Source organism: Pestalotiopsis fici (genome assembly GCF_000516985.1).
Source record: "Pestalotiopsis fici W106-1 unplaced genomic scaffold PFICI_Scf_8, whole genome shotgun sequence".
Lineage (NCBI taxonomy): Eukaryota > Fungi > Ascomycota > Sordariomycetes > Amphisphaeriales > Sporocadaceae > Pestalotiopsis > Pestalotiopsis fici.
The window spans coordinates 1,641,518-1,660,928 of NW_006917098.1; the positions used below are offsets into that span (position 1 = coordinate 1,641,518).

General features: G+C 48.6%; 5 protein-coding genes across 5 annotated transcripts; 3 read left to right on the forward strand and 2 right to left on the reverse strand.

The window, feature by feature from the left end:
- Positions 1-2,323: 2,323 nt before the first annotated feature.
- On the forward strand, positions 2,324-2,782 carry PFICI_11199 (uncharacterized protein; the record flags this gene model as incomplete). Its single annotated transcript, XM_007839780.1, has 1 exon — positions 2,324-2,782. One exon carries the CDS (start codon positions 2,324-2,326, stop codon positions 2,780-2,782), a length of 459 nt encoding a protein of 152 aa, XP_007837971.1.
- Positions 2,783-5,984: 3,202 nt separating this feature from the next.
- Positions 5,985-7,666, forward strand: PFICI_11200 (uncharacterized protein; the record flags this gene model as incomplete). The annotated part of the gene is made up of 7 exons (XM_007839781.1): positions 5,985-6,146; positions 6,262-6,289; positions 6,373-6,544; positions 6,611-6,747; positions 6,806-6,860; positions 6,939-7,134; positions 7,232-7,666. The coding sequence occupies 7 exons, from the start codon at positions 5,985-5,987 to the stop codon at positions 7,664-7,666; spliced, it is 1,185 nt and encodes a 394-aa protein (XP_007837972.1).
- A 3,466-nt stretch (positions 7,667-11,132) lies between these two features.
- On the reverse strand, positions 11,133-12,507 carry PFICI_11201 (uncharacterized protein; the record flags this gene model as incomplete). The annotated part of the gene is made up of 4 exons (XM_007839782.1): positions 11,133-11,616; positions 11,713-11,930; positions 11,995-12,124; positions 12,182-12,507. The coding sequence occupies 4 exons, from the start codon at positions 12,505-12,507 to the stop codon at positions 11,133-11,135; spliced, it is 1,158 nt and encodes a 385-aa protein (XP_007837973.1).
- A 3,487-nt stretch (positions 12,508-15,994) lies between these two features.
- PFICI_11202 (uncharacterized protein) lies at positions 15,995-17,362 on the forward strand (the record flags this gene model as incomplete). Its single annotated transcript, XM_007839783.1, has 1 exon — positions 15,995-17,362. One exon carries the CDS (start codon positions 15,995-15,997, stop codon positions 17,360-17,362), a length of 1,368 nt encoding a protein of 455 aa, XP_007837974.1.
- A 387-nt stretch (positions 17,363-17,749) lies between these two features.
- PFICI_11203 (uncharacterized protein) lies at positions 17,750-18,864 on the reverse strand (the record flags this gene model as incomplete). The annotated part of the gene is made up of 4 exons (XM_007839784.1): positions 17,750-17,913; positions 18,107-18,340; positions 18,407-18,611; positions 18,730-18,864. 4 exons carry the CDS (start codon positions 18,862-18,864, stop codon positions 17,750-17,752), a joined length of 738 nt encoding a protein of 245 aa, XP_007837975.1.
- Positions 18,865-19,411: the final 547 nt, after the last annotated feature.

Sequence of the window (19,411 nt, forward strand, 5' to 3'; positions counted from 1 at the left end):
AGTCGAACCCCAACGCCAAGCATCACTGATTGGACATGGGACAACACGCAAATGTTAAAGGCGCTTCCGGTAGGGCAAACTTCATAGGATTAGCTAACAACAGAAAACACGTGCAAGTAATTTGTATTGCTTTTGGAAAATTAAAAAAGGGAAATCGTATCTTTGAGATACCGAGCATCTTACCACGGCAGTGGCGTGGAACTGGCGCCATCGGCTTTTTGACCTCGGTAATTCTGGCACAAAAAACTTGACTAGGTCCAGACGATAGCCCGAGTCACGAACGACGCTCCACAGAGTGGTAATACTATGAAAAGAACTATAGAGACATGATGAAAAACACAGAGCGCAATGACTTGTAGTATATTCCAGGTAGATTTTACGACTAGGAAAGCTTGTAGGTTATGGCCACGCAGGCACCGAAATGGGCACGAAAAGTCGGCGTGATTGTTGTTATCCAGCCAACGACTTCTTGATACTAGTCCACTTCCGTGCGCCTGTACCTATCTGAATCACGACAGTCTATCAATTTCCAAAAATAAATGTCCCACTATCCCAATATACTAGAGCAAATCTTGACGCGTTGGATTATTTAGTATAATATACGTAGAGGCCCAGTTATCCGGATATCCACTCACCCAAAGCTGCCGAGACGGACGAGGCCGAAGTTTTTCTTTGTGATGCTGCCGAGGGTCCAGTGCAGTGCTAGAGATGGGCGCCGGGTTTTTAGGCGAGTGGCCCTCCAGCGGAGAGAGCTAGGGGCGGCCCGCCCGATAGGATACAGCACTACTCGCCTGCGATTATAGCGGCCAAGTAGTAGATGTACAACGCTTTTTTGTGATATCAGTCATGTCACGTTGTCATTACCACTTTTAGGAATTGGACTTGACAGGATCTCGATCAAGATAATAGGACATTTCAACTTGAGTTTTTTTTTTTGCTACGATATTGTCGTGGTGGTTATCCTGCCAAGAGGAATGAAACTGGTATATGGCGCCGACTAGCCCCCTAACAGAGAGTGGACAATCGGTCCTGTACCTGAAAGCCCTAGATATCGGCGGCGTTGAGGTAACTATGGGTTTCACGCTGTCGTAATTTACTGTGATACACACCTTGGCATCTCTCGAGGAAGATACTGGCCTGATGCAGAGAAGTTTGGCTGCCTCGAGGCAGCTACAGGCACTCCAGCGCACAGACTCGGGCAATGCCCGGCGGTAGAAAATGTGTGTCCTGTCCGTGTAAGCCAGCCGCAGCAGGTTGCATTGTTCGAGAAAAAGAGTCGCGGACAAATGAAGGGGGCAAATGCCATGAAACTGTAGTCCAGGGGGGGAAGGGAAAAGAGTTTGGTTCCAGCTTACTTAAATGATGAACCTCTCGAACCAGGAAAATCGCATGATCTGAAGTCAGGATCTAGGCCAAGGGTTCATCCATACGTGGGGAAAACTTGGGACGCTCGTGGAACAAATAAGCATGATCCAGAGGGGCCCCAGGCATTTGCCGGGCTTCCACTCATTCTGGAATGGGCAACATTCTTCTAAAAGACAAAGTGCACACACAATGTTGAGACGAAGATGCAAGCAATAACCTCGTCGATGAATTTGTGCTGCTTGGCCGAGAAGTACACGAATTTAGATCCCTTATCGCATCTCCGGAGATGTAATCGTGACACAGCTAGGCATGGGCGGAGTTGAAGTGTTTCACCGTCCAACCACTTATCGCTGCTGCCATCAATTGACACCACACTGCAGAAACAGGTGCTGTAGATACCGACTAGGGCTCTCGAGGAGAGCTGAGGCTTGTTGGTGGATGACGACTTCATCAAAGTGACGAGCACATCAAACAGAGGGGATTCTCTTCCCAATGCCGATTTACGAAACACCAGAGTTGGGAAGCCATTGGCTTGGTTCAGCCGCAACCCTCCCGGAGCTCTAGTCTGCAATCGGTCCAAGGGGAGAGTCCCATCTTCTGACGAGTTTCAGAGATCCCAGCTGCTTGCCTTGTCCACACCACTACTCTCTTTTTCTGTTCCGGTACCTGCCTAAGCCACCACCATGGTTTCCAGCCTATATGCGACTGACCACACAGACGTCTCCTCAGATCTTTTGCCATGTGCCGGGCTTCCTATTGACGGCTTTTCTTTTTATATACATATATATAGATATGATCGTTGGGTCCTGTCGCAGATCTTGAACACGTAATACATTTGCGCATCTCGTCTTTGTGAGGAACCGCTGCAGATTGCCATTAAACGCATCATCACCCTACACTACGCTTCCCCAAGCGAATTCTCCGATCCGCAAAGTCACTTATATCTCGGAAAAAAGAAATGAAGATTCTTACAGTATTTGCATTGAGCGCCTCGGTAGCATTTGCAGCTCCGTCAAGCCCAGCCAGCCCGCCCACGCCCTCCACACCGTCCAGCCCATCAAGCATATCATTGGGGCACGACAAGACAAATTCGAATACTCTCACAAGCTGTACCCCGGACTCCATCGCACAGTGTGTCGCATCTCTAGGGCTGGATGGGATATCATGCTTTGCTCAAGTCTGCACGACAATGGGAGCCACAGAGTTGAGGCGGCGCCAGACCAGCAACGCTACAGCTGCTGCCACCGACGACCTAGATGAGACCGACGGCGACGATGACGATGAGGATGTAGAGGATGACTTTAGGGTCGCGGCCCATGACGATACGCCGGCGTCCTGCACTGAAGATAACCTGCTGGACTGTGCAGTGGCCCAGTGGAGGAATCCCGACATTTGCTTTCAGCAGCTGTGCCTCTAAGTTGTGTAGCAAAAATGTCGCTTTGGGGATGGAGAGGCGGGGAGCGGCATATTTGTCCTTGACAATCAACCGAGATTCTTTCATCTACGTTTGAAATTATTCTCTTTTCCTGTATCAGGAGTGGAGGCTCCTTGTACACCAACAGACAGACGGGAATCCCCTCCTTCCCCCTTTTTTCCAGCGCATCACAAGATCTGAAAAGACTCGGGAAAGTCGGGTTGATTATTGGTGTTTGATCGTGGCGATTGTACGATGTGAATTGATTGATTGATACTGTACTATTAGATAACTGACTCGACGATTCCGGATTGGCCTACACGATGGGGAATGTTTGACAGGCGCTTTTGGTCCTTTTCGGGTATAGAAGAACATTGATGTGTTAGCGGGCTAGTGTTTTCTTTTTTGTTATATCCCTAGAACTCATGCAAGGCCACTACCGTAGATACAATCGGCCCTGGCCAGCTCGTTACGAAGAATGATACTCGAGTTCTGTCCCTCTCAGCCTTATTACCCTTGATAATGACGTGTGAAGGCGGCGGTATCAATTTAAACTATTGCACAGCAGTACATGATGATATCCTGTCATATAATATCAAATATCCTGAATCGCAATCACCTGTGCTTTGAATGCCGCAAGTCCGTGGTACTGTCTTACGGGATCATCCTCGACGATCTTTGAATCTTGCCATCAGTAGCCGATCGCCGCCGCCGCCGCCCCAAACAAACAAAACAGGGCCACCAACATCTATCTACGTACCCTCGTGGAGATGGCTAAGCCAGCCGAAATTGAGATCGATTGTACGCTTGCTCCCAGCCAGAGATCTCCACTTGCCGCTGCCGAGCGAATATCTTTTGTAATTTTATCGAGATGTGATTTACTGTGAATCGAGGGGGAATAAATAGCATGTAATTTTTGTCACACTCGGCCGGAAAGGTGGAGCGTCCTACTTTGCAGGGTCGGCGCTACTCAACAGTGGATGATAAACTCAGCCTATCGGATTTCTTGATATTCCTGGGTTTCGCTCGCAAGGTATCTGTATACTACACTAGCAAGTCCTACGCAGCAATGATGGCGAAAAAGCGGCTCTCCACTCCAGCTCAGTTGGTAACTGGTAAGTTGGTCTCTTGGCATACGCAGCTCTATGGAGTTGTTGCGATATTACCTTGTACACTAGGCTGTGGTCATGGGGAGACCCACTACAAGACTTGAAGACTATACTACTACAAGGTCTTCCAGAAGACCCCTGGACAGGGGGTCGAGTAATTCGAGACTTTTGTTGGCTCATTCCTCTTAGGTACCGCTAGCTAGAAATCTTTGATTAGCCACGTCGTAAGCTCACGGTATCCAGTGGGAGTCTGGTTGCTGGCTGCAGGTCCCAAAAATCTACATGGAGCTTACATGTGAGTCGTGACCCGGTGTTTTGATGTGATCACACAATCGGAAGTCAAGTACATCAGGATCGATATTGACATGAGTCAAATTCAGATGGAGGAATCCATAGGCAATGTTGATTCAGAGTGCGTCTTGAAAAGGCTCCTAGCCTCAATGTTGCTTGGGATCATACAAATATTTCTTCAAAAGACGACTCAAGAGGTTCAGCCACGATTCCTGCCCGGCACGAGCCCGACAGCATCTATTGACCGGGTGTCTTCTTCCCCGACAGACGAAAAGCGACATCTAGCGTGCCTGGCTAGTCTGTCGACATGTCCTCCCATCATTTTCTGACTCGGTTCACGGATCAATACTTGGAGCTGATGATAATGGGGTAGTGAGTGGATTAGTTGGGATTATTCAGGAAATACCCAAGGGCCAAGCTACTACTTGTATTATCAAGCTTGCCAAGAGCCCCGGGTCATTGGTCCGGTAAGCCACTCCGTTGAGAAAACGATGCCCGTTTGCAAGCCGGATCCCCATAGGGCATTGCAACATGCTTCCGGTAGGTTCAGGAACGGGCGGCCGATTTAATTTCGGTGCCAATTCTTCGATGTAGCAAGGACCCGTAACGCGGTCATTGGCCCAATGAGAAAAAGGAAAAAAAGAAAAAAGCTTGTTTGAGGTAAGAAGATCAACCCGTTCATCTATGCCGGTCTAGATGACGGTGCTGGACACTAAGCCCGACAGGACTCAGCGATCGCTTGCCGCGCGAGTCAGCGCACTCGAACATCTCGACCCCTGGTAATCCAAGGGCAACAAATTGCTCAGGAGGCATTTCTATTTCTCATATTTTGTTCAGCTTTTTCATAGCTTGCCTGTACTACTGTAGTCCGATGAATATGAAATTTCCAAAGAATTGTAGTGCCTGATGTGACTGACTGTCTATAAGTTTGCTAGCACAGCAGCAAAGTCCGAGCGTATTCTGCTTTTGTATATATATGTATTATACCAAAAAGGGAGATCTGCAATGATAATCAGCGCCGTACTTTTGCCTGCCGAATGCACAAGGGGTTGCTTACCACAAAATCTGCCCTGGTACAAGAGACTACTAGCAAGTTTAATTCAATCTGTTTTTGGCAATCGACCAACAGTGTGGTGTCCCCTACCATTAGCTAATACATACAATCCAAGATGGGTGGCGTCGCCGGAAACTGCTCCCCTCCTCCGGAACGCACAGAATATCGGGGGAATTTTGCCTTGGCGTCTTCAGCCCAGATTGCCCAGGGCTGGAGTCTTCCCCTGTGCACTAATAATACCACTAAGCCCTCCTAGTAGAATCTGGCGAGTCTGAATATTGCGGATCCCACTGAGAAGCTGAACCAGTCAGCCAAGATGGATCTGCTGGTCCTGGGTCGTCTGCCCTATATGTGACATAAGCGCCATTTCAGAAGTAAAATGGAACTTGCTAGGAGCAGCCCTCAAAGGCAACACGGTGGGGATCTAGTTTGAACATGGGGGGTTTAGCTCGTCAAGGGGAAGAGGCCCGTCTTGGTCTTCTTTGAGAATTAGTTCTGGGGAGAGAAAAAGGGTATTAGTATCTGGAACGAAGCCCGCCGATAGAGTTTCGACGGGAAAACGGACTGATGCCCTCTTTTTCTTCTCGCCGGCGACCTAGATTCGTTATTGGTATTTTGAGTTTTAACCATCAACAAGCCTATCATTATTACTTCTCGGCAGCTGTGGTTTATTGTTTGCCAGCCACGTGGAGGGAAAGGGAAAACTACTACCAACTACTACCTACTTGCCCATCTACCCGCCTTGTCGATCATGTCTGAAGCCCAAACGCCTTTTCAGGTCGAGGGCTGGGTAGAGTGGAGCCTGGGTGTCGCCATAATACTGCTTCGACTCTATGCTCGATGGAAGGCAGTTGGTTTCAAAGGCTGGAAGGGAGATGACTATTTCTCTGTACTAGCCCTGATACTTTGGACTGTAAGTCATGATCCTCTGCAACGGCAGCTGCTAGGTTGTCTCGAGATTTCTTTTTTCTTGCGCCTCAAGACTGCCAAATGATAGAAATTGTTGAATAATAACACTTGGCCTATAGATGGATATCACAGTTGTAACGTTGGTCGGTAAGCAATCCTCCGGTCAAATCCAATGTTTCCTCGCCAAAATATTGGCCCTGACCAAGACAAGACTGACATGGGACATCTAGGAAAATACGAGACGAACATTGGAGTCACGACAGAAATGGTCGAGCAAATGAGCCCCGAAGAGATACATGACCGAGAGCTAGGTTCGAAATGGCTATTCACTGGCTGGAATACCTATGTAGCTCTGATTTGGACTCTCAAGGGCTGCATGTTGTTCTTCTTCAACCGAATCACGTATGCAACATTTTGCTCCAACAGGCCAACTCAATTAGAGAGAGACATGTGCTGACAGTGGGATAGTCTTGGCCTGAGTCAGCAGAAATTCGTCAAGTGGACGAGTGTAGCTTGCGTGGTGACATATCTCATCATGTTTGTGATAATCTTTACACAATGCACACCTGTATCAGACAATTGGAGGGTCGCTCCCATCCCTGGTTGTGAGTTGTGACCTAGGGACTATCCTAGAGGAAGAACCAGCTGACCAAGGCACTATAGATAACTGTTCTGCCAAGCCAGCAAACTATATTTCTGTAGCCGTTCTCAACGTGGCGTAAGTCTATTCGAGCTAACCGACCCTACTACCTATTATACACCAACGAGAGCGCTGACGGGGTGAATGTACACACAGCACGGACATTGTGATCGTTGGCATACCCATTCCTCTTCTCTTTGCGGTCAAGCTCACTGTGGCACGAAAACTCGCTATTGGAGCTTTGCTCTGTTCAGGAGTGTTTGTCATGATTGCGACACTGCTGAGATGCGTACTATCGCTCCAAAACGTCGAGCTCATCAACCTGTGCACAATTTGGGCCATTCGAGAAACTGTACGTGATTTACATCTTACTACCTGGAATTATCATCTGAGATATCTTGAATCTACATCACTCATATATCCCGTACTCACATGGCTTGGTCTCGCAGTTTGTCGCAATCATTGCCGTCAATGCCGCGCCCATCAAGCCGCTCTTCTCGAGCGCCAAGTGGCTCAAGTCGACCTCGAAAGGTGGAACCGACAGCCACACTCCGTATAACAAGCGCAGCAACGTATACGCCCTCTCGGGCAAGAGCAAAGGCTCGCAGCTCCGCAACGTCCTGCCATTTCACAACAACCCGGCCGGCACCCAAGTTTTAAGTTCGAGCGAGGAAAACATTATGAGAGCAGCAGCTGGCGGCGGCAGCAGTACCACCAAGTCGCAAATCAGCCAGACATCGACAGCGCTCGACAGCGTCGACCGGGACAATAATGACCGAAATACGCAGCAGATTAATGACGGCGGTATCGTGGTCACGACGACATACCAGGTCAGGGACGACGGCAGTAATATCGAGGCGCACGATGGTGAGGGCAAGTGGTGATCTTTTCCCCAACGCAGCGAATCATTTTACTTTCTACCAAACGAGCAACATGTTTTCCTTTTTCTGTTTTTCTCTTAACTTTTTCGAGCGCAAGGAATTATTAGGGCTTTTCCCATTTGCTTTGCCCTCTTTGGTTCTCGAATACCTCGGGTCGATATCCATCAAATCTTATCATGAGCTTCTTTGGAAGCGAAATATGAATAATTCCAATTTCTGATCCACAAGAAACGGTAACCGAGGCTCCCATGTGTGGCTGTTCAAGAGTTTTGCTGCAGGTTGGGATGTTGACGTTCAAATTTGCACGATACGAGATATCCAAAACACGCTCGTACGCGCGCAATGGGCAGTAATAGCCCCGAATACTCGGCGAGAGTCCAGACTAGGGCTTTTAGTCGCAGGCTATTGCGGACTTGCCTCCAGTCTACTGCTGCGGCATTAAGTTTAAGCAGAGTTTTTTTTTCTTTAAACAACATTTACTTGGACTGTAGGTTGAAATATCATGTCTTCAAAGACGTGAAGAAGGAAAATTCTTACAGCGTCCTGGTATCAAGGGTCCAAAATCGAGGGTGTTTGCAAAATATTTGGATGCTCGTATAAGCGCTCTTGTTCTACAGGCTAACACTAGAAGCGCTAGACTACATTACACCTAGGGCACCGGGTTAGTCAAAGCTTGGTCGCGATTGAATGCTTGTATGATACGAAAGTGGTAATTCCAATTGCAGCAACAAGACATTCAATCTGTCGCGAATCTTTGATACATGAGTGAGTGATATGACATTGAGATGCAGCTGGTCGGATGTATCCTATCCAAGATCCTCAAGCCATATACATCAGATGTGCCAATATTGCTTTGTGCCAAGCTTCCTTTCAAGGCTCGTCGTAAAAAACACTTGATCATTTCCCAAAGGGTTGAGGGGTGTCGCCCTGGGGCTGCAGCTCTCGCATATCATATGTAGCTACAGAAGGTCCCCTAGTCCACTATGGGTGGCTGAGCAGAAAGGGCAGTGCCAAAAAATCCCACGCTTAGGCGTCTCCACCACGAAACCCAACCAAAAACCCCGAGCCAAGCCCCTGTAACCCATTGGAAGATCTCTGAGAAATCATAGGAATTCAGGCCCCGTGTTGATCTCATAAAACGACGGCACCAAGCTTTGACTTGGTTCTTTCTGATAGGGCAACTTGAAATATGGGCGATTTAAGCTTAACCTTACTGATTTCCACTCGCATCTCCGGTTGGCAATCATTTGTTTCACGTTCGCTCTCTCATTCCTGTCCACTGAAATAAAAAAGACACTGTGATTCTCTAGTCCTTTGTCGGCCGCTGATTTGGCCTTTGCCTACACTATTATCATTATTCTTATTTCACGCACTTTTCTGCATCTCGGGAACTGCATTAGGCACCAACCACCAACCTCTTACCCCACGTGCAGTTTAGGGACAAACGCCCTCTATCATATCCCGCGGCACCAAATATATCAGTCGAAGCCATCATCATCATCATGACGGTAAGCATTCCAAAGTGACAAAGTTCTTACTTGGTCTTGGCCTAACACGAGCTCGCAGGAACAATACTCATCGCCAGATCCCATGAGTGATCTGGGCAACAACCCAATCGGTGGCGGCGCCAAAAACGACGACAGCCCGTACCGCCAAGCTGCCTGGTCCGAGGCCTGCACTTGGTGCTTCATCTTCACCGACTGGAACCAATTCTGCTCTGCCTGCGGGGATCTCTGCACCTGCGACTGCTGCGACTGTTCGGGATGCGATTGCTCCGCCTGCGATTGCGGTTCCTGTTGCGAGGGTGTTGGAGCTCTTTGCACTTGTTGAAAAATCGGGGGGGAGACAATGATTCCATTCTTGCAACAACCACTATTGCTGTCATGTCAGCAGCGGCTTGGCTGACGTAGAGCAGCCCTCCATCCCCTGCTTTCGCTCACCCAAAAATGCCTACCTGCGTTTTCGCTCTATAGAAATGACGGCAACCTCACGACTTTTTACGATAATGTTACTATACCCACCTTTATTTTGGAACCGGAGCGACCATATACTATTTGCTTCATGAGCAGTTTTATCGACTCGGAGTTGCGCAGCGCGACAAGATATCAACTGTATGTCGGGAAGACTGGAATGAGTATACAACCCCAGGAGACAGTCCAATAGCATTTTACGGATTCGTTATTGTCAACGGCGCATGGCCGAGAAAGACGACAAAGATGAAGACGATTAGCGGTATGGATCGGTGATTTCAGATGGATGATATTGCGGTCAGCAATAGATATCATCAGCACTTCAACCAGAAAACAGGGCACCACGTCGGAGATGAGGCTTGCAACCTGGTCCCGGATCAAGGCTTTCTGGAGCATACTTGAAATAAAGATACCGCTATAGGGGGTTCATGTACTACCATGACCGCACTTCCCTGTATATACTCAAGCAAACACATATAAATGCGATGGAATACCCAATATTACATGTTACATTTAGAATTGACTCGATCAGAAAACAAGCAATACATAACAGGAATGAGATCGGAATCAAGGTGCAAACCGTTTGTTTGATTTCAACACCCTGAAGTACAAATCCAGTGGATCAGATATGGTGATCCTCATCCTGACAACACGGGCTGTTTGAAACGGAAATAGTGGGTATGGGCCCGGATTATTTCCCTGTAGAGGATTGCTAAAGATAATTTGAACTTGGGTATTGGGGTTTTATTTCTTTTTTTTTTTCCCGCAAGGTGAACAAGGCTCCGAGGTCCTTGTGCGTATCGACATTCTACACCCAGCGAGTTGGCACAGAACAAGAACTGATGACCCGAATACGTACTACCTGATAGGCAGATGAAGTGGACGAACATGGTGTGTGGACCGTATCAGTGAGTGGATTCGTGCGACTTGCACCGACAAAAAATAAAGGGACTACCTTGCTGGAAGAATGCAAAGCCCACTCCAGCCCCTCTCCAATGCCCTTGCAGATATTTCGTGATATCAAGCATAAAGTTTAGCTTTTACTGACAGCGCAATGCTCCTCGGGACCGAGATTTGGAGATAATATAAGAATCACTGGTGCGCGGCCGCTAGGCGGCATGGATTCGCGGGTAAAGGCCCATTTGTTTAGGCGCATTGCCAGTGATCTGCTCCAAGGCACATGGCATGCAGGAGCCACTGGAGCAAGCCCCCAAAGTGGGCAATTTTCAAGGTCAATCACTGGCTCGAAGGATTGCGGGGCCGTATTATACTGTCCATCATTGATTCCTTCTGGTGGCTGATGTTTTGCAGTTCTATTCTTTATTTCGGCTCCGAATGGTACATTTGTTACGATTGACACTCAATGCGGCATATCCAACTTATTGTTGATTGCACGATCAAGTCCGAACACCTGAAACCTCACAATAAGGTTACAATACATGTGATTCTTCTATGGAGTCGCTACCCAAAAAAGGACAAAACAACAAATATACACTTATCTAAGAATACCAATAGTTTGGATTCCAGTTGACATAGTCTGGAGTAATGGACTTGAGGCTGTCAAGACCAATATTGGCTCCATCGCCGGCCATCTCGGTCTTCATAATGTTGATGACCTTTTCGACGCCGGGCTGTCCATAGACATTCGAGTACATAAACGGCCGCCCGATGCCCACGGCCTTGACGCCGAGGGAGAGGAGCTTGAGCGCGTCGGTGCCGTAGCGCACGCCGCCGTCGGCGAGGAACTCGGCCTGGTCAAAGAGGGTCGGGTCCGTCTGGTAAATCTCCAGGGCCACCTCGAGCGGCGAGGGGGAGCCGTCGAGGTTGCGCCCGCCGTGGTTGGACAGCACAATCAGGGGCACGCCGCGCTCGACGGCGATGCGCGCGTCGGCCGCCGTCAGGATGCCCTTGATGCCAATCGGCAGCGACGTCATGTTGCGGTACTTGTCGAGGTCGTCCCAGGTCTGTCGGACAAAGTCCTCGCTGTCAGGTGTTTTTCAATTAGTCTTCAAAGCTGGTCTCCATTCATGAAAGGGGAGTGGTTATCAAGCACCCTCCAATAGAAATAAGAGGACTTACTCGGCGCCAACGTCAAAGCGCTGAGCACGCTGGCGACTCGATCCACCGGGTGCGTCAATGGTCCATACAATGGCCTTGTATCCTGCAGCCTCGGCACGGTCGAAAAGCTTCTGGTTCTTGTCATCGTCGTTGCTGAGCTTGAGCTGAGCAAAAAGGGTCTGGCCTGGTGCGGCCTCGGCTGCAATCTCCTCCATGGTCATGCTAGAGTAGCGAGATGGCTGTCATTTGTGTGTCAGTATGGCGGCGACGGTAGAACATGGGTTGACGTAGGAGCGGACTTACAATGTACAGAATCTCACCAGTTCCCGCGCCCTTGACCAAGCCGAGCTCGGCATTTGGGTTTCCATACTCGCCTTTGGCGCATGGGCAGATGTAAAAGGGAGCTGAGAAATTGTAGCCCAGGATAGTGGTCCTATCTCATGTCAGGACTCATGATGGCATGACTTGGTCCAACGTGTCTCGTTCTTACTGAAACGTGCTCTTGATGCCAGTGATATCCACCATCATTCTTGGCTTGAATCGATACCGGTTGTATGCCTCGAGATTATTCCGGTACGACCACTCGCCGGCAGCGCCGTTTCGGTAGTAGGTGTAATTGACAATGGGCAGATAGTTCCTCGCCGCCCACTCAAAGTCGGGGAGCCCAACCATGTCAGTCAAGTTGGGCAACTGTCCGGTAGGAAAGTCGGCGCCAATCTTGTCGAGAAGACCCGTGTCGGGCTCATTAATAAAGACGCGTGCACCCAGAGCACCACTTGCGACATATGCCGCCGCGAGAGCAATCGATTGCCGCATGGTGATGAACGAGAGACTGGCAGCAATATCGCAAAGGTCAAGATTAATGGAAAGTAATTTAGAACAATAGAAGAAAATAATAAGAGAATCGATAGGTACTTTTATAAAGACAACATTGACAGATGCTCAATCCGCTCCCACATGCGCACCTTGGTCTAGAACAAGGCCTAGTCATATGGACTTGAAGGTAATAATAGCAATCACAAATTGTTTGTTCGCCTGTCCGTCCCTATGCCTTGTGCCAACAAATATCTTTTCATCTTTATTCTGAATCGCACGGATAGAGATGCCCGTCAAGGATTGTTCCGCTTGGCGGGAATTGGCAGTGGGTCTCGTCCTATAGTCAACTGCCCTTACAGGACTGGCTGGTTGACATTGGCGGTGGTGAGCCACCGGCCTTTGATGCCGCAATCAGATAAGAAAGCGGCCTTGCTCATCGCCCTGCGCCGCACATGGGTATAAGCAAGCATATTTCAATCTCCGTTTTTTTGTTCGGCTATGAAGCCACGCGGCAGATGGCCCCAGGAACTGGAAAATCATGCGACGCATACATGATTCCCAAGATGCAAGCCAAGTAATCGGCGCAAAGATCTGAGCAATTCCTCGGTTGCCGGAAGCTGCCGAGTCGCAGGAACGGTGCGTTTTTGATTCCATCAATGGGCTTGTGTCGCCAAGATTCAAGTCCTCGCATTTGCACTGCACTTTTGCCACGACAAGTCTTGTGTTGATTGTCACAATCAAGCAATATGGCTAGGCATGCCTATAATTTAACAGAGTCGTGATAGCTGTAGAGTCGCAACCTCTTATCATCAGACAAGACGATTTTCCAGTGGAGTAAATAAAATTGCCAATGACACCATGAGAAAAGCTTGCTTGTGTTTTATTCCTCTTGTTGGGTTCCTATATAGTTACCCTACTATAATACATGGTTGCTTATCTCCAAGGTTCGCTGGATGAGTTTACCAAGTAATTGACTGAACCCAAAACCTCCTTGATTCATAGCGACGCTGGACACAGTTCCACCTCATGGCGATTCAAATATTGAATTATTCGTTTGCAATAAAAGGTGTGCTCTTTCGCAATGCCTGCATCATCTCAAGTAGGCAGGAAGGTCAAAAAGGTAGTCGTAGGTCTATCGGCCCGTGGAGTATAATATATAGATAACGGATAAAAATAGTCCATCAACGGGAGAATGTCGTTTATGGCAACGAAAACGTGAACAAGCCCTCTTCGGGATGAAAGTGAGCGCGGAAAGGGAAATTCTGTCCCCCGGCCGCCACGGGAACCCCGGAGCGCAAGGAGTGTCGCATCAATGTCGCTCCACCACTGGACATGATCCCAGCGCCACGCCGAGAGGGTGGGGGCTCTTGGTCATTCCGTATGGTAAACACCTTCCGTATATCACTATTCGAGGTCACACCAAAGGGTTGCCTCAAGAAATAAGCATAAATAAACATCGCGCCGGCTCATACGAGTGTAGGATCACATAGTCTATTGGATAGTGGCCCCCACACCAACGAGTCCGTATCCATAGACACCGACACGCATATCTTGACCTTTTTTCATGGAGACAATGTCGCCACCCCAATCCTTCGTGTTCTGAAATACAATTGACTCAGCATTTAGAGCCTTGAAGTGCCGACATTCAAAGCGTTGCAATGTCAAACTCTCACAATCATTGGCCTCAATAATGAGCCCATCTTCAACATTGATTGCGCCGCCGTTGCTCTTTCTGGGAGGTGCTGAGGTCTCAAGCCTGAGGCTGCTGCTCTATCGGTACCTGGGTAGTTGAGTCGTAGCAGTTGGTGAGAGGTGGCTCCTTCTTCTTCTTCTTCTTCACACCCACTTTCTTCAATTCGACATGTTACTTGGTACTTGCGTAGTTTTCAATGGAGCTGATTCCCACCTTCCGTCCACCAAGAATCATCGTGTGCGGCGTACAGCTGGCCACCCATGTTTGTGTAGAACAACAACTCAACATTGGATTCTCGTACAATTCAAGACAAAAGCTCGTATACCGGCATACTCAACATCGTCGTGGGAAGTGCCATGGGTAGTGGAAAGACCATGTTCGAGCCAACATGAAGCCGTACGGAGTGCTCTTCTTCCGCATGGACACTGACGCTACAGAGCATCCAGGACATGAACCTCACATGCAATGTGCCTTTAGTGTCGAGCTTCTCATATATGTCATTTCCAGATCTTTGGGTACGCAAGCTGATCAATTCAGAGTGTCACCGATGGAAGAGGTGCAAGCGGCTCTGACGGGCCCCACACCAACGAGGTCATTTTCGCTTTGACGCGGATTGCCTGCTCATTGCAAGGCAAAGGAACCTTATATGATTCTCTGTCATTGTTGTCGGAGGCGACACTTTTCAAATGAGATCAGGTCAAGACTGGCGCGGCGCCTGCTTCATCTGATATATGATTTTTCTCCCGTCCAAAGATCCGACAGACCGCCTGCAACTACCGAAATTGCTCCAGTGATTCGATCTCTGCTTGTGGGCGGGCCACAGCCATGCACAAGGCCTGGTAATTGGTTCGGCTACCGCCAGACATGGGGGCCACCCCGTTCATGACCAATGAAAGCAAAGCTGATCGACACTCCTGCATACACCTGACTGATAATGGCGACCAGGACTTTTTGCTGCTTAAATTAGAACAAGAAATGTCCGCGGTTTCATACAAATGTAATGAAACCCCTATCTCCACGACCTCTGTGACTCCATGCTGAAACTTAAATCTTGATTCTAGATTCACGAATTTGTCTGTTGCCATTGAATATCTCTACCAGATTTCCCCGCGAGCCGCTCGCGAGGCCCAAAAGAAGAGAGAAAAAAAAGGAATGACGCGTGTATTGCCACCTAGTAAATCATGGAGCAAAGCTACGCCATCAGACCGGCTGTTTGGAGCGCTCTCGAGGCAAGGAATTTCGCAACCTGGGATGCATATCGCGATGACCTGAAACGGCTATATCTTGATGAAGGCTGCAGTCTCAAAGTCATCAAGGATAGAATGGAGATTGAGCATGGACTCCCGTCGCTTCCGTTAGTGTTGTCATTATCCGTCTCGTGAGACCGTGGACTGACAAAGGAGCGCAGGATAAAGCAATATGAAATCGTTCTGCGTGATCATTTTCAATTTCGTAAAAACCTTGAGCAAAAAGACTGGGCGGCCATCGCGCATCGCGTTGAGCAAAGGAGACAAGACGGAAAAGACAGTAATGTGTATCTTGATGGGAAACGACTTGCGCGTAAAAGAGTCAGAGAGGGTATTCGTAGGCATCATGCAATGGGGAAGACCAGGCTCACGATGCGTAAGTCATTGGAGCCTCATCCTTGAAACGTATACAGAATTGACGCTCGGGGTTGAGTCAGACCAACGCCATGCCTTACAGTCAAGAATAGCCATCAGAACACCGCCTCCTGGGGCTACAGCGAGCAGCCAAAGTCGCGTGGCAGAAATACATGATTCGAGCTCGGCCATCATGCAATTTTCTCAAAGCGAGAGGGCCAAGGTTTCGATAATGGAGAACGAACCACCGTCTATAGCCAGCGGATCTTCTGATCATAGTAGCGGCTCCCTGGAAGCATCAATTCTGTCGATTCCAGAGTCCCGACCTAGACGCAAACATCATCATGTCACCTCGGGCAACGATTGCCACGCGAACCGAGCAATGACAGCTGGTTTAACACAGCATAAACGACAGGACACGAGATATCCAGTCGCAAATATCCCATGTTTTCGCCAGCAAACAGCTGCGTTGACCGGAATACCCCACGGATGGCCCACAAGACGAACCCGGTATCTCGGCAATGTCGCACCAATGAAAGTTCTCGAAAAGCTGCTTTTCTCGACTCGTTCTTATCTGCAAAACAGAGCTCCTTTGGACACATACCCGGCGCCGGTATCTCCGTCAGAAGACATTGTATTGTTTCACGGGCAGCTTGGAAACATTGAGGCCTGGTATAGTGACTTCAACCCGGCGTTCAAGCTTCTCGAAGAACGAAAGTTCAGGTCGGCATTCCGCATCTTGCAAAAGTGCTTTGAAAAAACAGGCACAATCGTCAAGTCGCAAAACTCCTTCACCTTTATCTTCTTATGCCACCAAGTAATGCGCTGCATTTACTATGACAAATCGGGGCATAACCTCTCACGAATGCTCCTCCGGCATTTCGCGGGGCTCTGCCAGGCGTTCCTTGGCGCGGACCATCCCTTGTGTACGATGACGGATGCCTTGTCTCGAATGGACAATATCGAGTTCGCAAGCCATATCGAGCCTTTGCTCGCCTGCTATTGCGAAGTGCTGGAGCCCTCCTTGTGGAGGTCTCCGGAGGCTCTTACAGAACTGATGCAAGGCCGGGGCTTGACTATCAGCCTGATGAGTAGCGCAGGTATGATTGGCTATGAGGAGGCTAGACTGCGACTCGATCATATAATACAGACAGCCAAGGACTGTGGCATCTCGACCATGCAACTCAAGATAGAGCTCGCTTGTCTACTCCGACTGCATAATCGTTTCGACGAGGGGCTAACATTGGCCTTGGAAGCTCGTGATTCTGAAGAGGCCCGCGTCAGCCCGCATCAGTATTGCTACGCTTGTATCAACGTGATAGGCCTCTACGCAGCCATGAAAGACTATGATTCGGCAATCCAAGTCTCGTACGAATTGGTTGACTTTCTGGATACACCTCCAGCAAGTGCAACACATGGTCAGACATACTCATCAATGACATTTCTAGAAACAAGGGAGAACACTCTAATGATGACCTTTGTATGGCTTGAAAATTATTTGCGGAAGTCTAGCCGTGTGGAAGAAGCGGATCGGGTTCAAGCTCGACGCGAAGGTCTTTGACGTCATGTCAAGAGGTCGAGTATTAGCTTCAACAAGCTCAATCAGGACCAAGAACAAAGATTAGACCTTATGAAGAAGGATATTGGTTGTTGAAAATTGGAATCATCCCGGTACCTAGTCTGACTAGAAGCCCAGAATAGTTGGTATTTCCAAGACGCAGATAACTTGCCATTGCGTCTCTTCTACCGTGACAACCACTATACTTGTTCTTTACTCTTGTCATGAGCAGCTGTGTGATGCATGTGGCAGGGCAATTGCCAGTACAACACATTGTTGGCCACAACCAGCCCTCTGAGCTATCGGCACAATTAATCTACTTCTGACTTCCTTTCAGCCTGTATTTTTCTTCTACCAGCTAGTCATGCTTGGTCTAATTCCAATGTGATTTCAAGGCTTTCTTCCCGTAATGGCATACTTTGTGGTGGCCAGATAGGCTCCCTTCTTGGTCTCTTCCACGGCCAAAGGTACCAGGCGCTTCAACTCTGCTGCCATTTGCTCATTTCGGGTCTTTCGCGCAATGAGTTCGTGCATGATGAGGCCGCACTCGTGCACTAGTGAGTCGGAATGTGTTAGCTTCTCAATTCTTTCACGTTTATATAGAAATTCCCACCAAGTGCTCGAGCTGCCGTTACCAGGCCGGCAGGTATTTCCCGAGACAGAATTACGGGACCGGGAAATCTTGTACATAGACTCTTGGAGAAAAACATGAAAAAGTTAAGGATGCCACAGATTTTGTCTACTTACTCAAGTACGCCCAGTGTGGCGGAGTAACGTGCACGTCGGCGTCGACATCCTGGAGACCGCAATGGGAAAAGATCTTGGGCAGGTCTGGCACCCACGTCGGATTCAATCTCGGGTCTTGGGACCTTAGCAGGCTCATGAGCTGCTCAATGCTCGTTTTGCTGTTTTCAGGCCTTGTCAATTCTCCGCGCACGGTCTGGTTGTCGGGTTCAACCCATTGCAAGTAGCCGCCAGGTTCTATTAGGTGTATTCCAAGCGATTAGTACGTGCAACACGATATAGAATAAAGGTATTGCTACTCACTCAGCATCTTGATCAGCTTGTCTACTACAGATGAAACCTCGTCCTTGTAGACGACGAATATCATGAAGCGAATGTTGATCAAGTCAAATGCCCCGATAAATTCTTCAGGGACCGGATCATGGATATCCCATTTTTGGAATCTGATACTCGAAGGCAAAGCCTCGGGTGGTGGTGCGGCTTCGAATGAGATGTCGAGGCCGACAAACTATGCTGATTTTGGGAGTTGGTCATATGCATCGACCAACCATACACTTTTCATTCATGCGGCACATTAATTGAATGCTGATAATAGTTTTAACCCTCAGAGTCGACATACCCTGTACCAGAACCGTATCTGCCACTCTGAGATTGGCCCCGTCGGTCGGAATCCTTGGGTGGATGAGATAGCCAAAATCCTTGACCCAATAAGTGTGCATCAAATTGAGGCTATGATATGGGAATCCCTCGACGGTCAGCATAGATAGATACCTTGATCACGAATGCCCCAAAAAAAAGAAAAAAAAACATTCAGAAATATGGAAAATACCAACCGAGTATTGTCCAAGAGGTCTCGCGTAAAGACATAGTTATCGTTTGCTGCCATGGCTAAATGGTACTCTGGAATCGGTATGATGTTGTCGCTTCTACTGATGGAATAAAGAGCAGAAGCAGGAGGTGAGCAGAGGAATCAACTCAAATAATATTGTATATACATATGCACGAGACGTGTTGGCACGGGTGCGCTGCTGCGATTGGCCTTGCATAGTAGTATTCCCCGCTCCGCCGCCTCTGGGGAGGGCAGGTATGTAGGCTTAAAGGACCCCAATGCAAGCAGCTTTGTTTGCATGGCGTAAGCCCGTCAGGACTGCTCTTCTTTACTCACCCGCGGCCACACACCGGGGATAACGAATGGCGTGTCCCTTGTGCCCGTAGGAAATATGATTGAATGCATGAGCATTGCAAGTATACCGAGCCATTCAAGTCCCTCAACTTGCAACTAACACTGCACATATCGGTCTGCAGTAA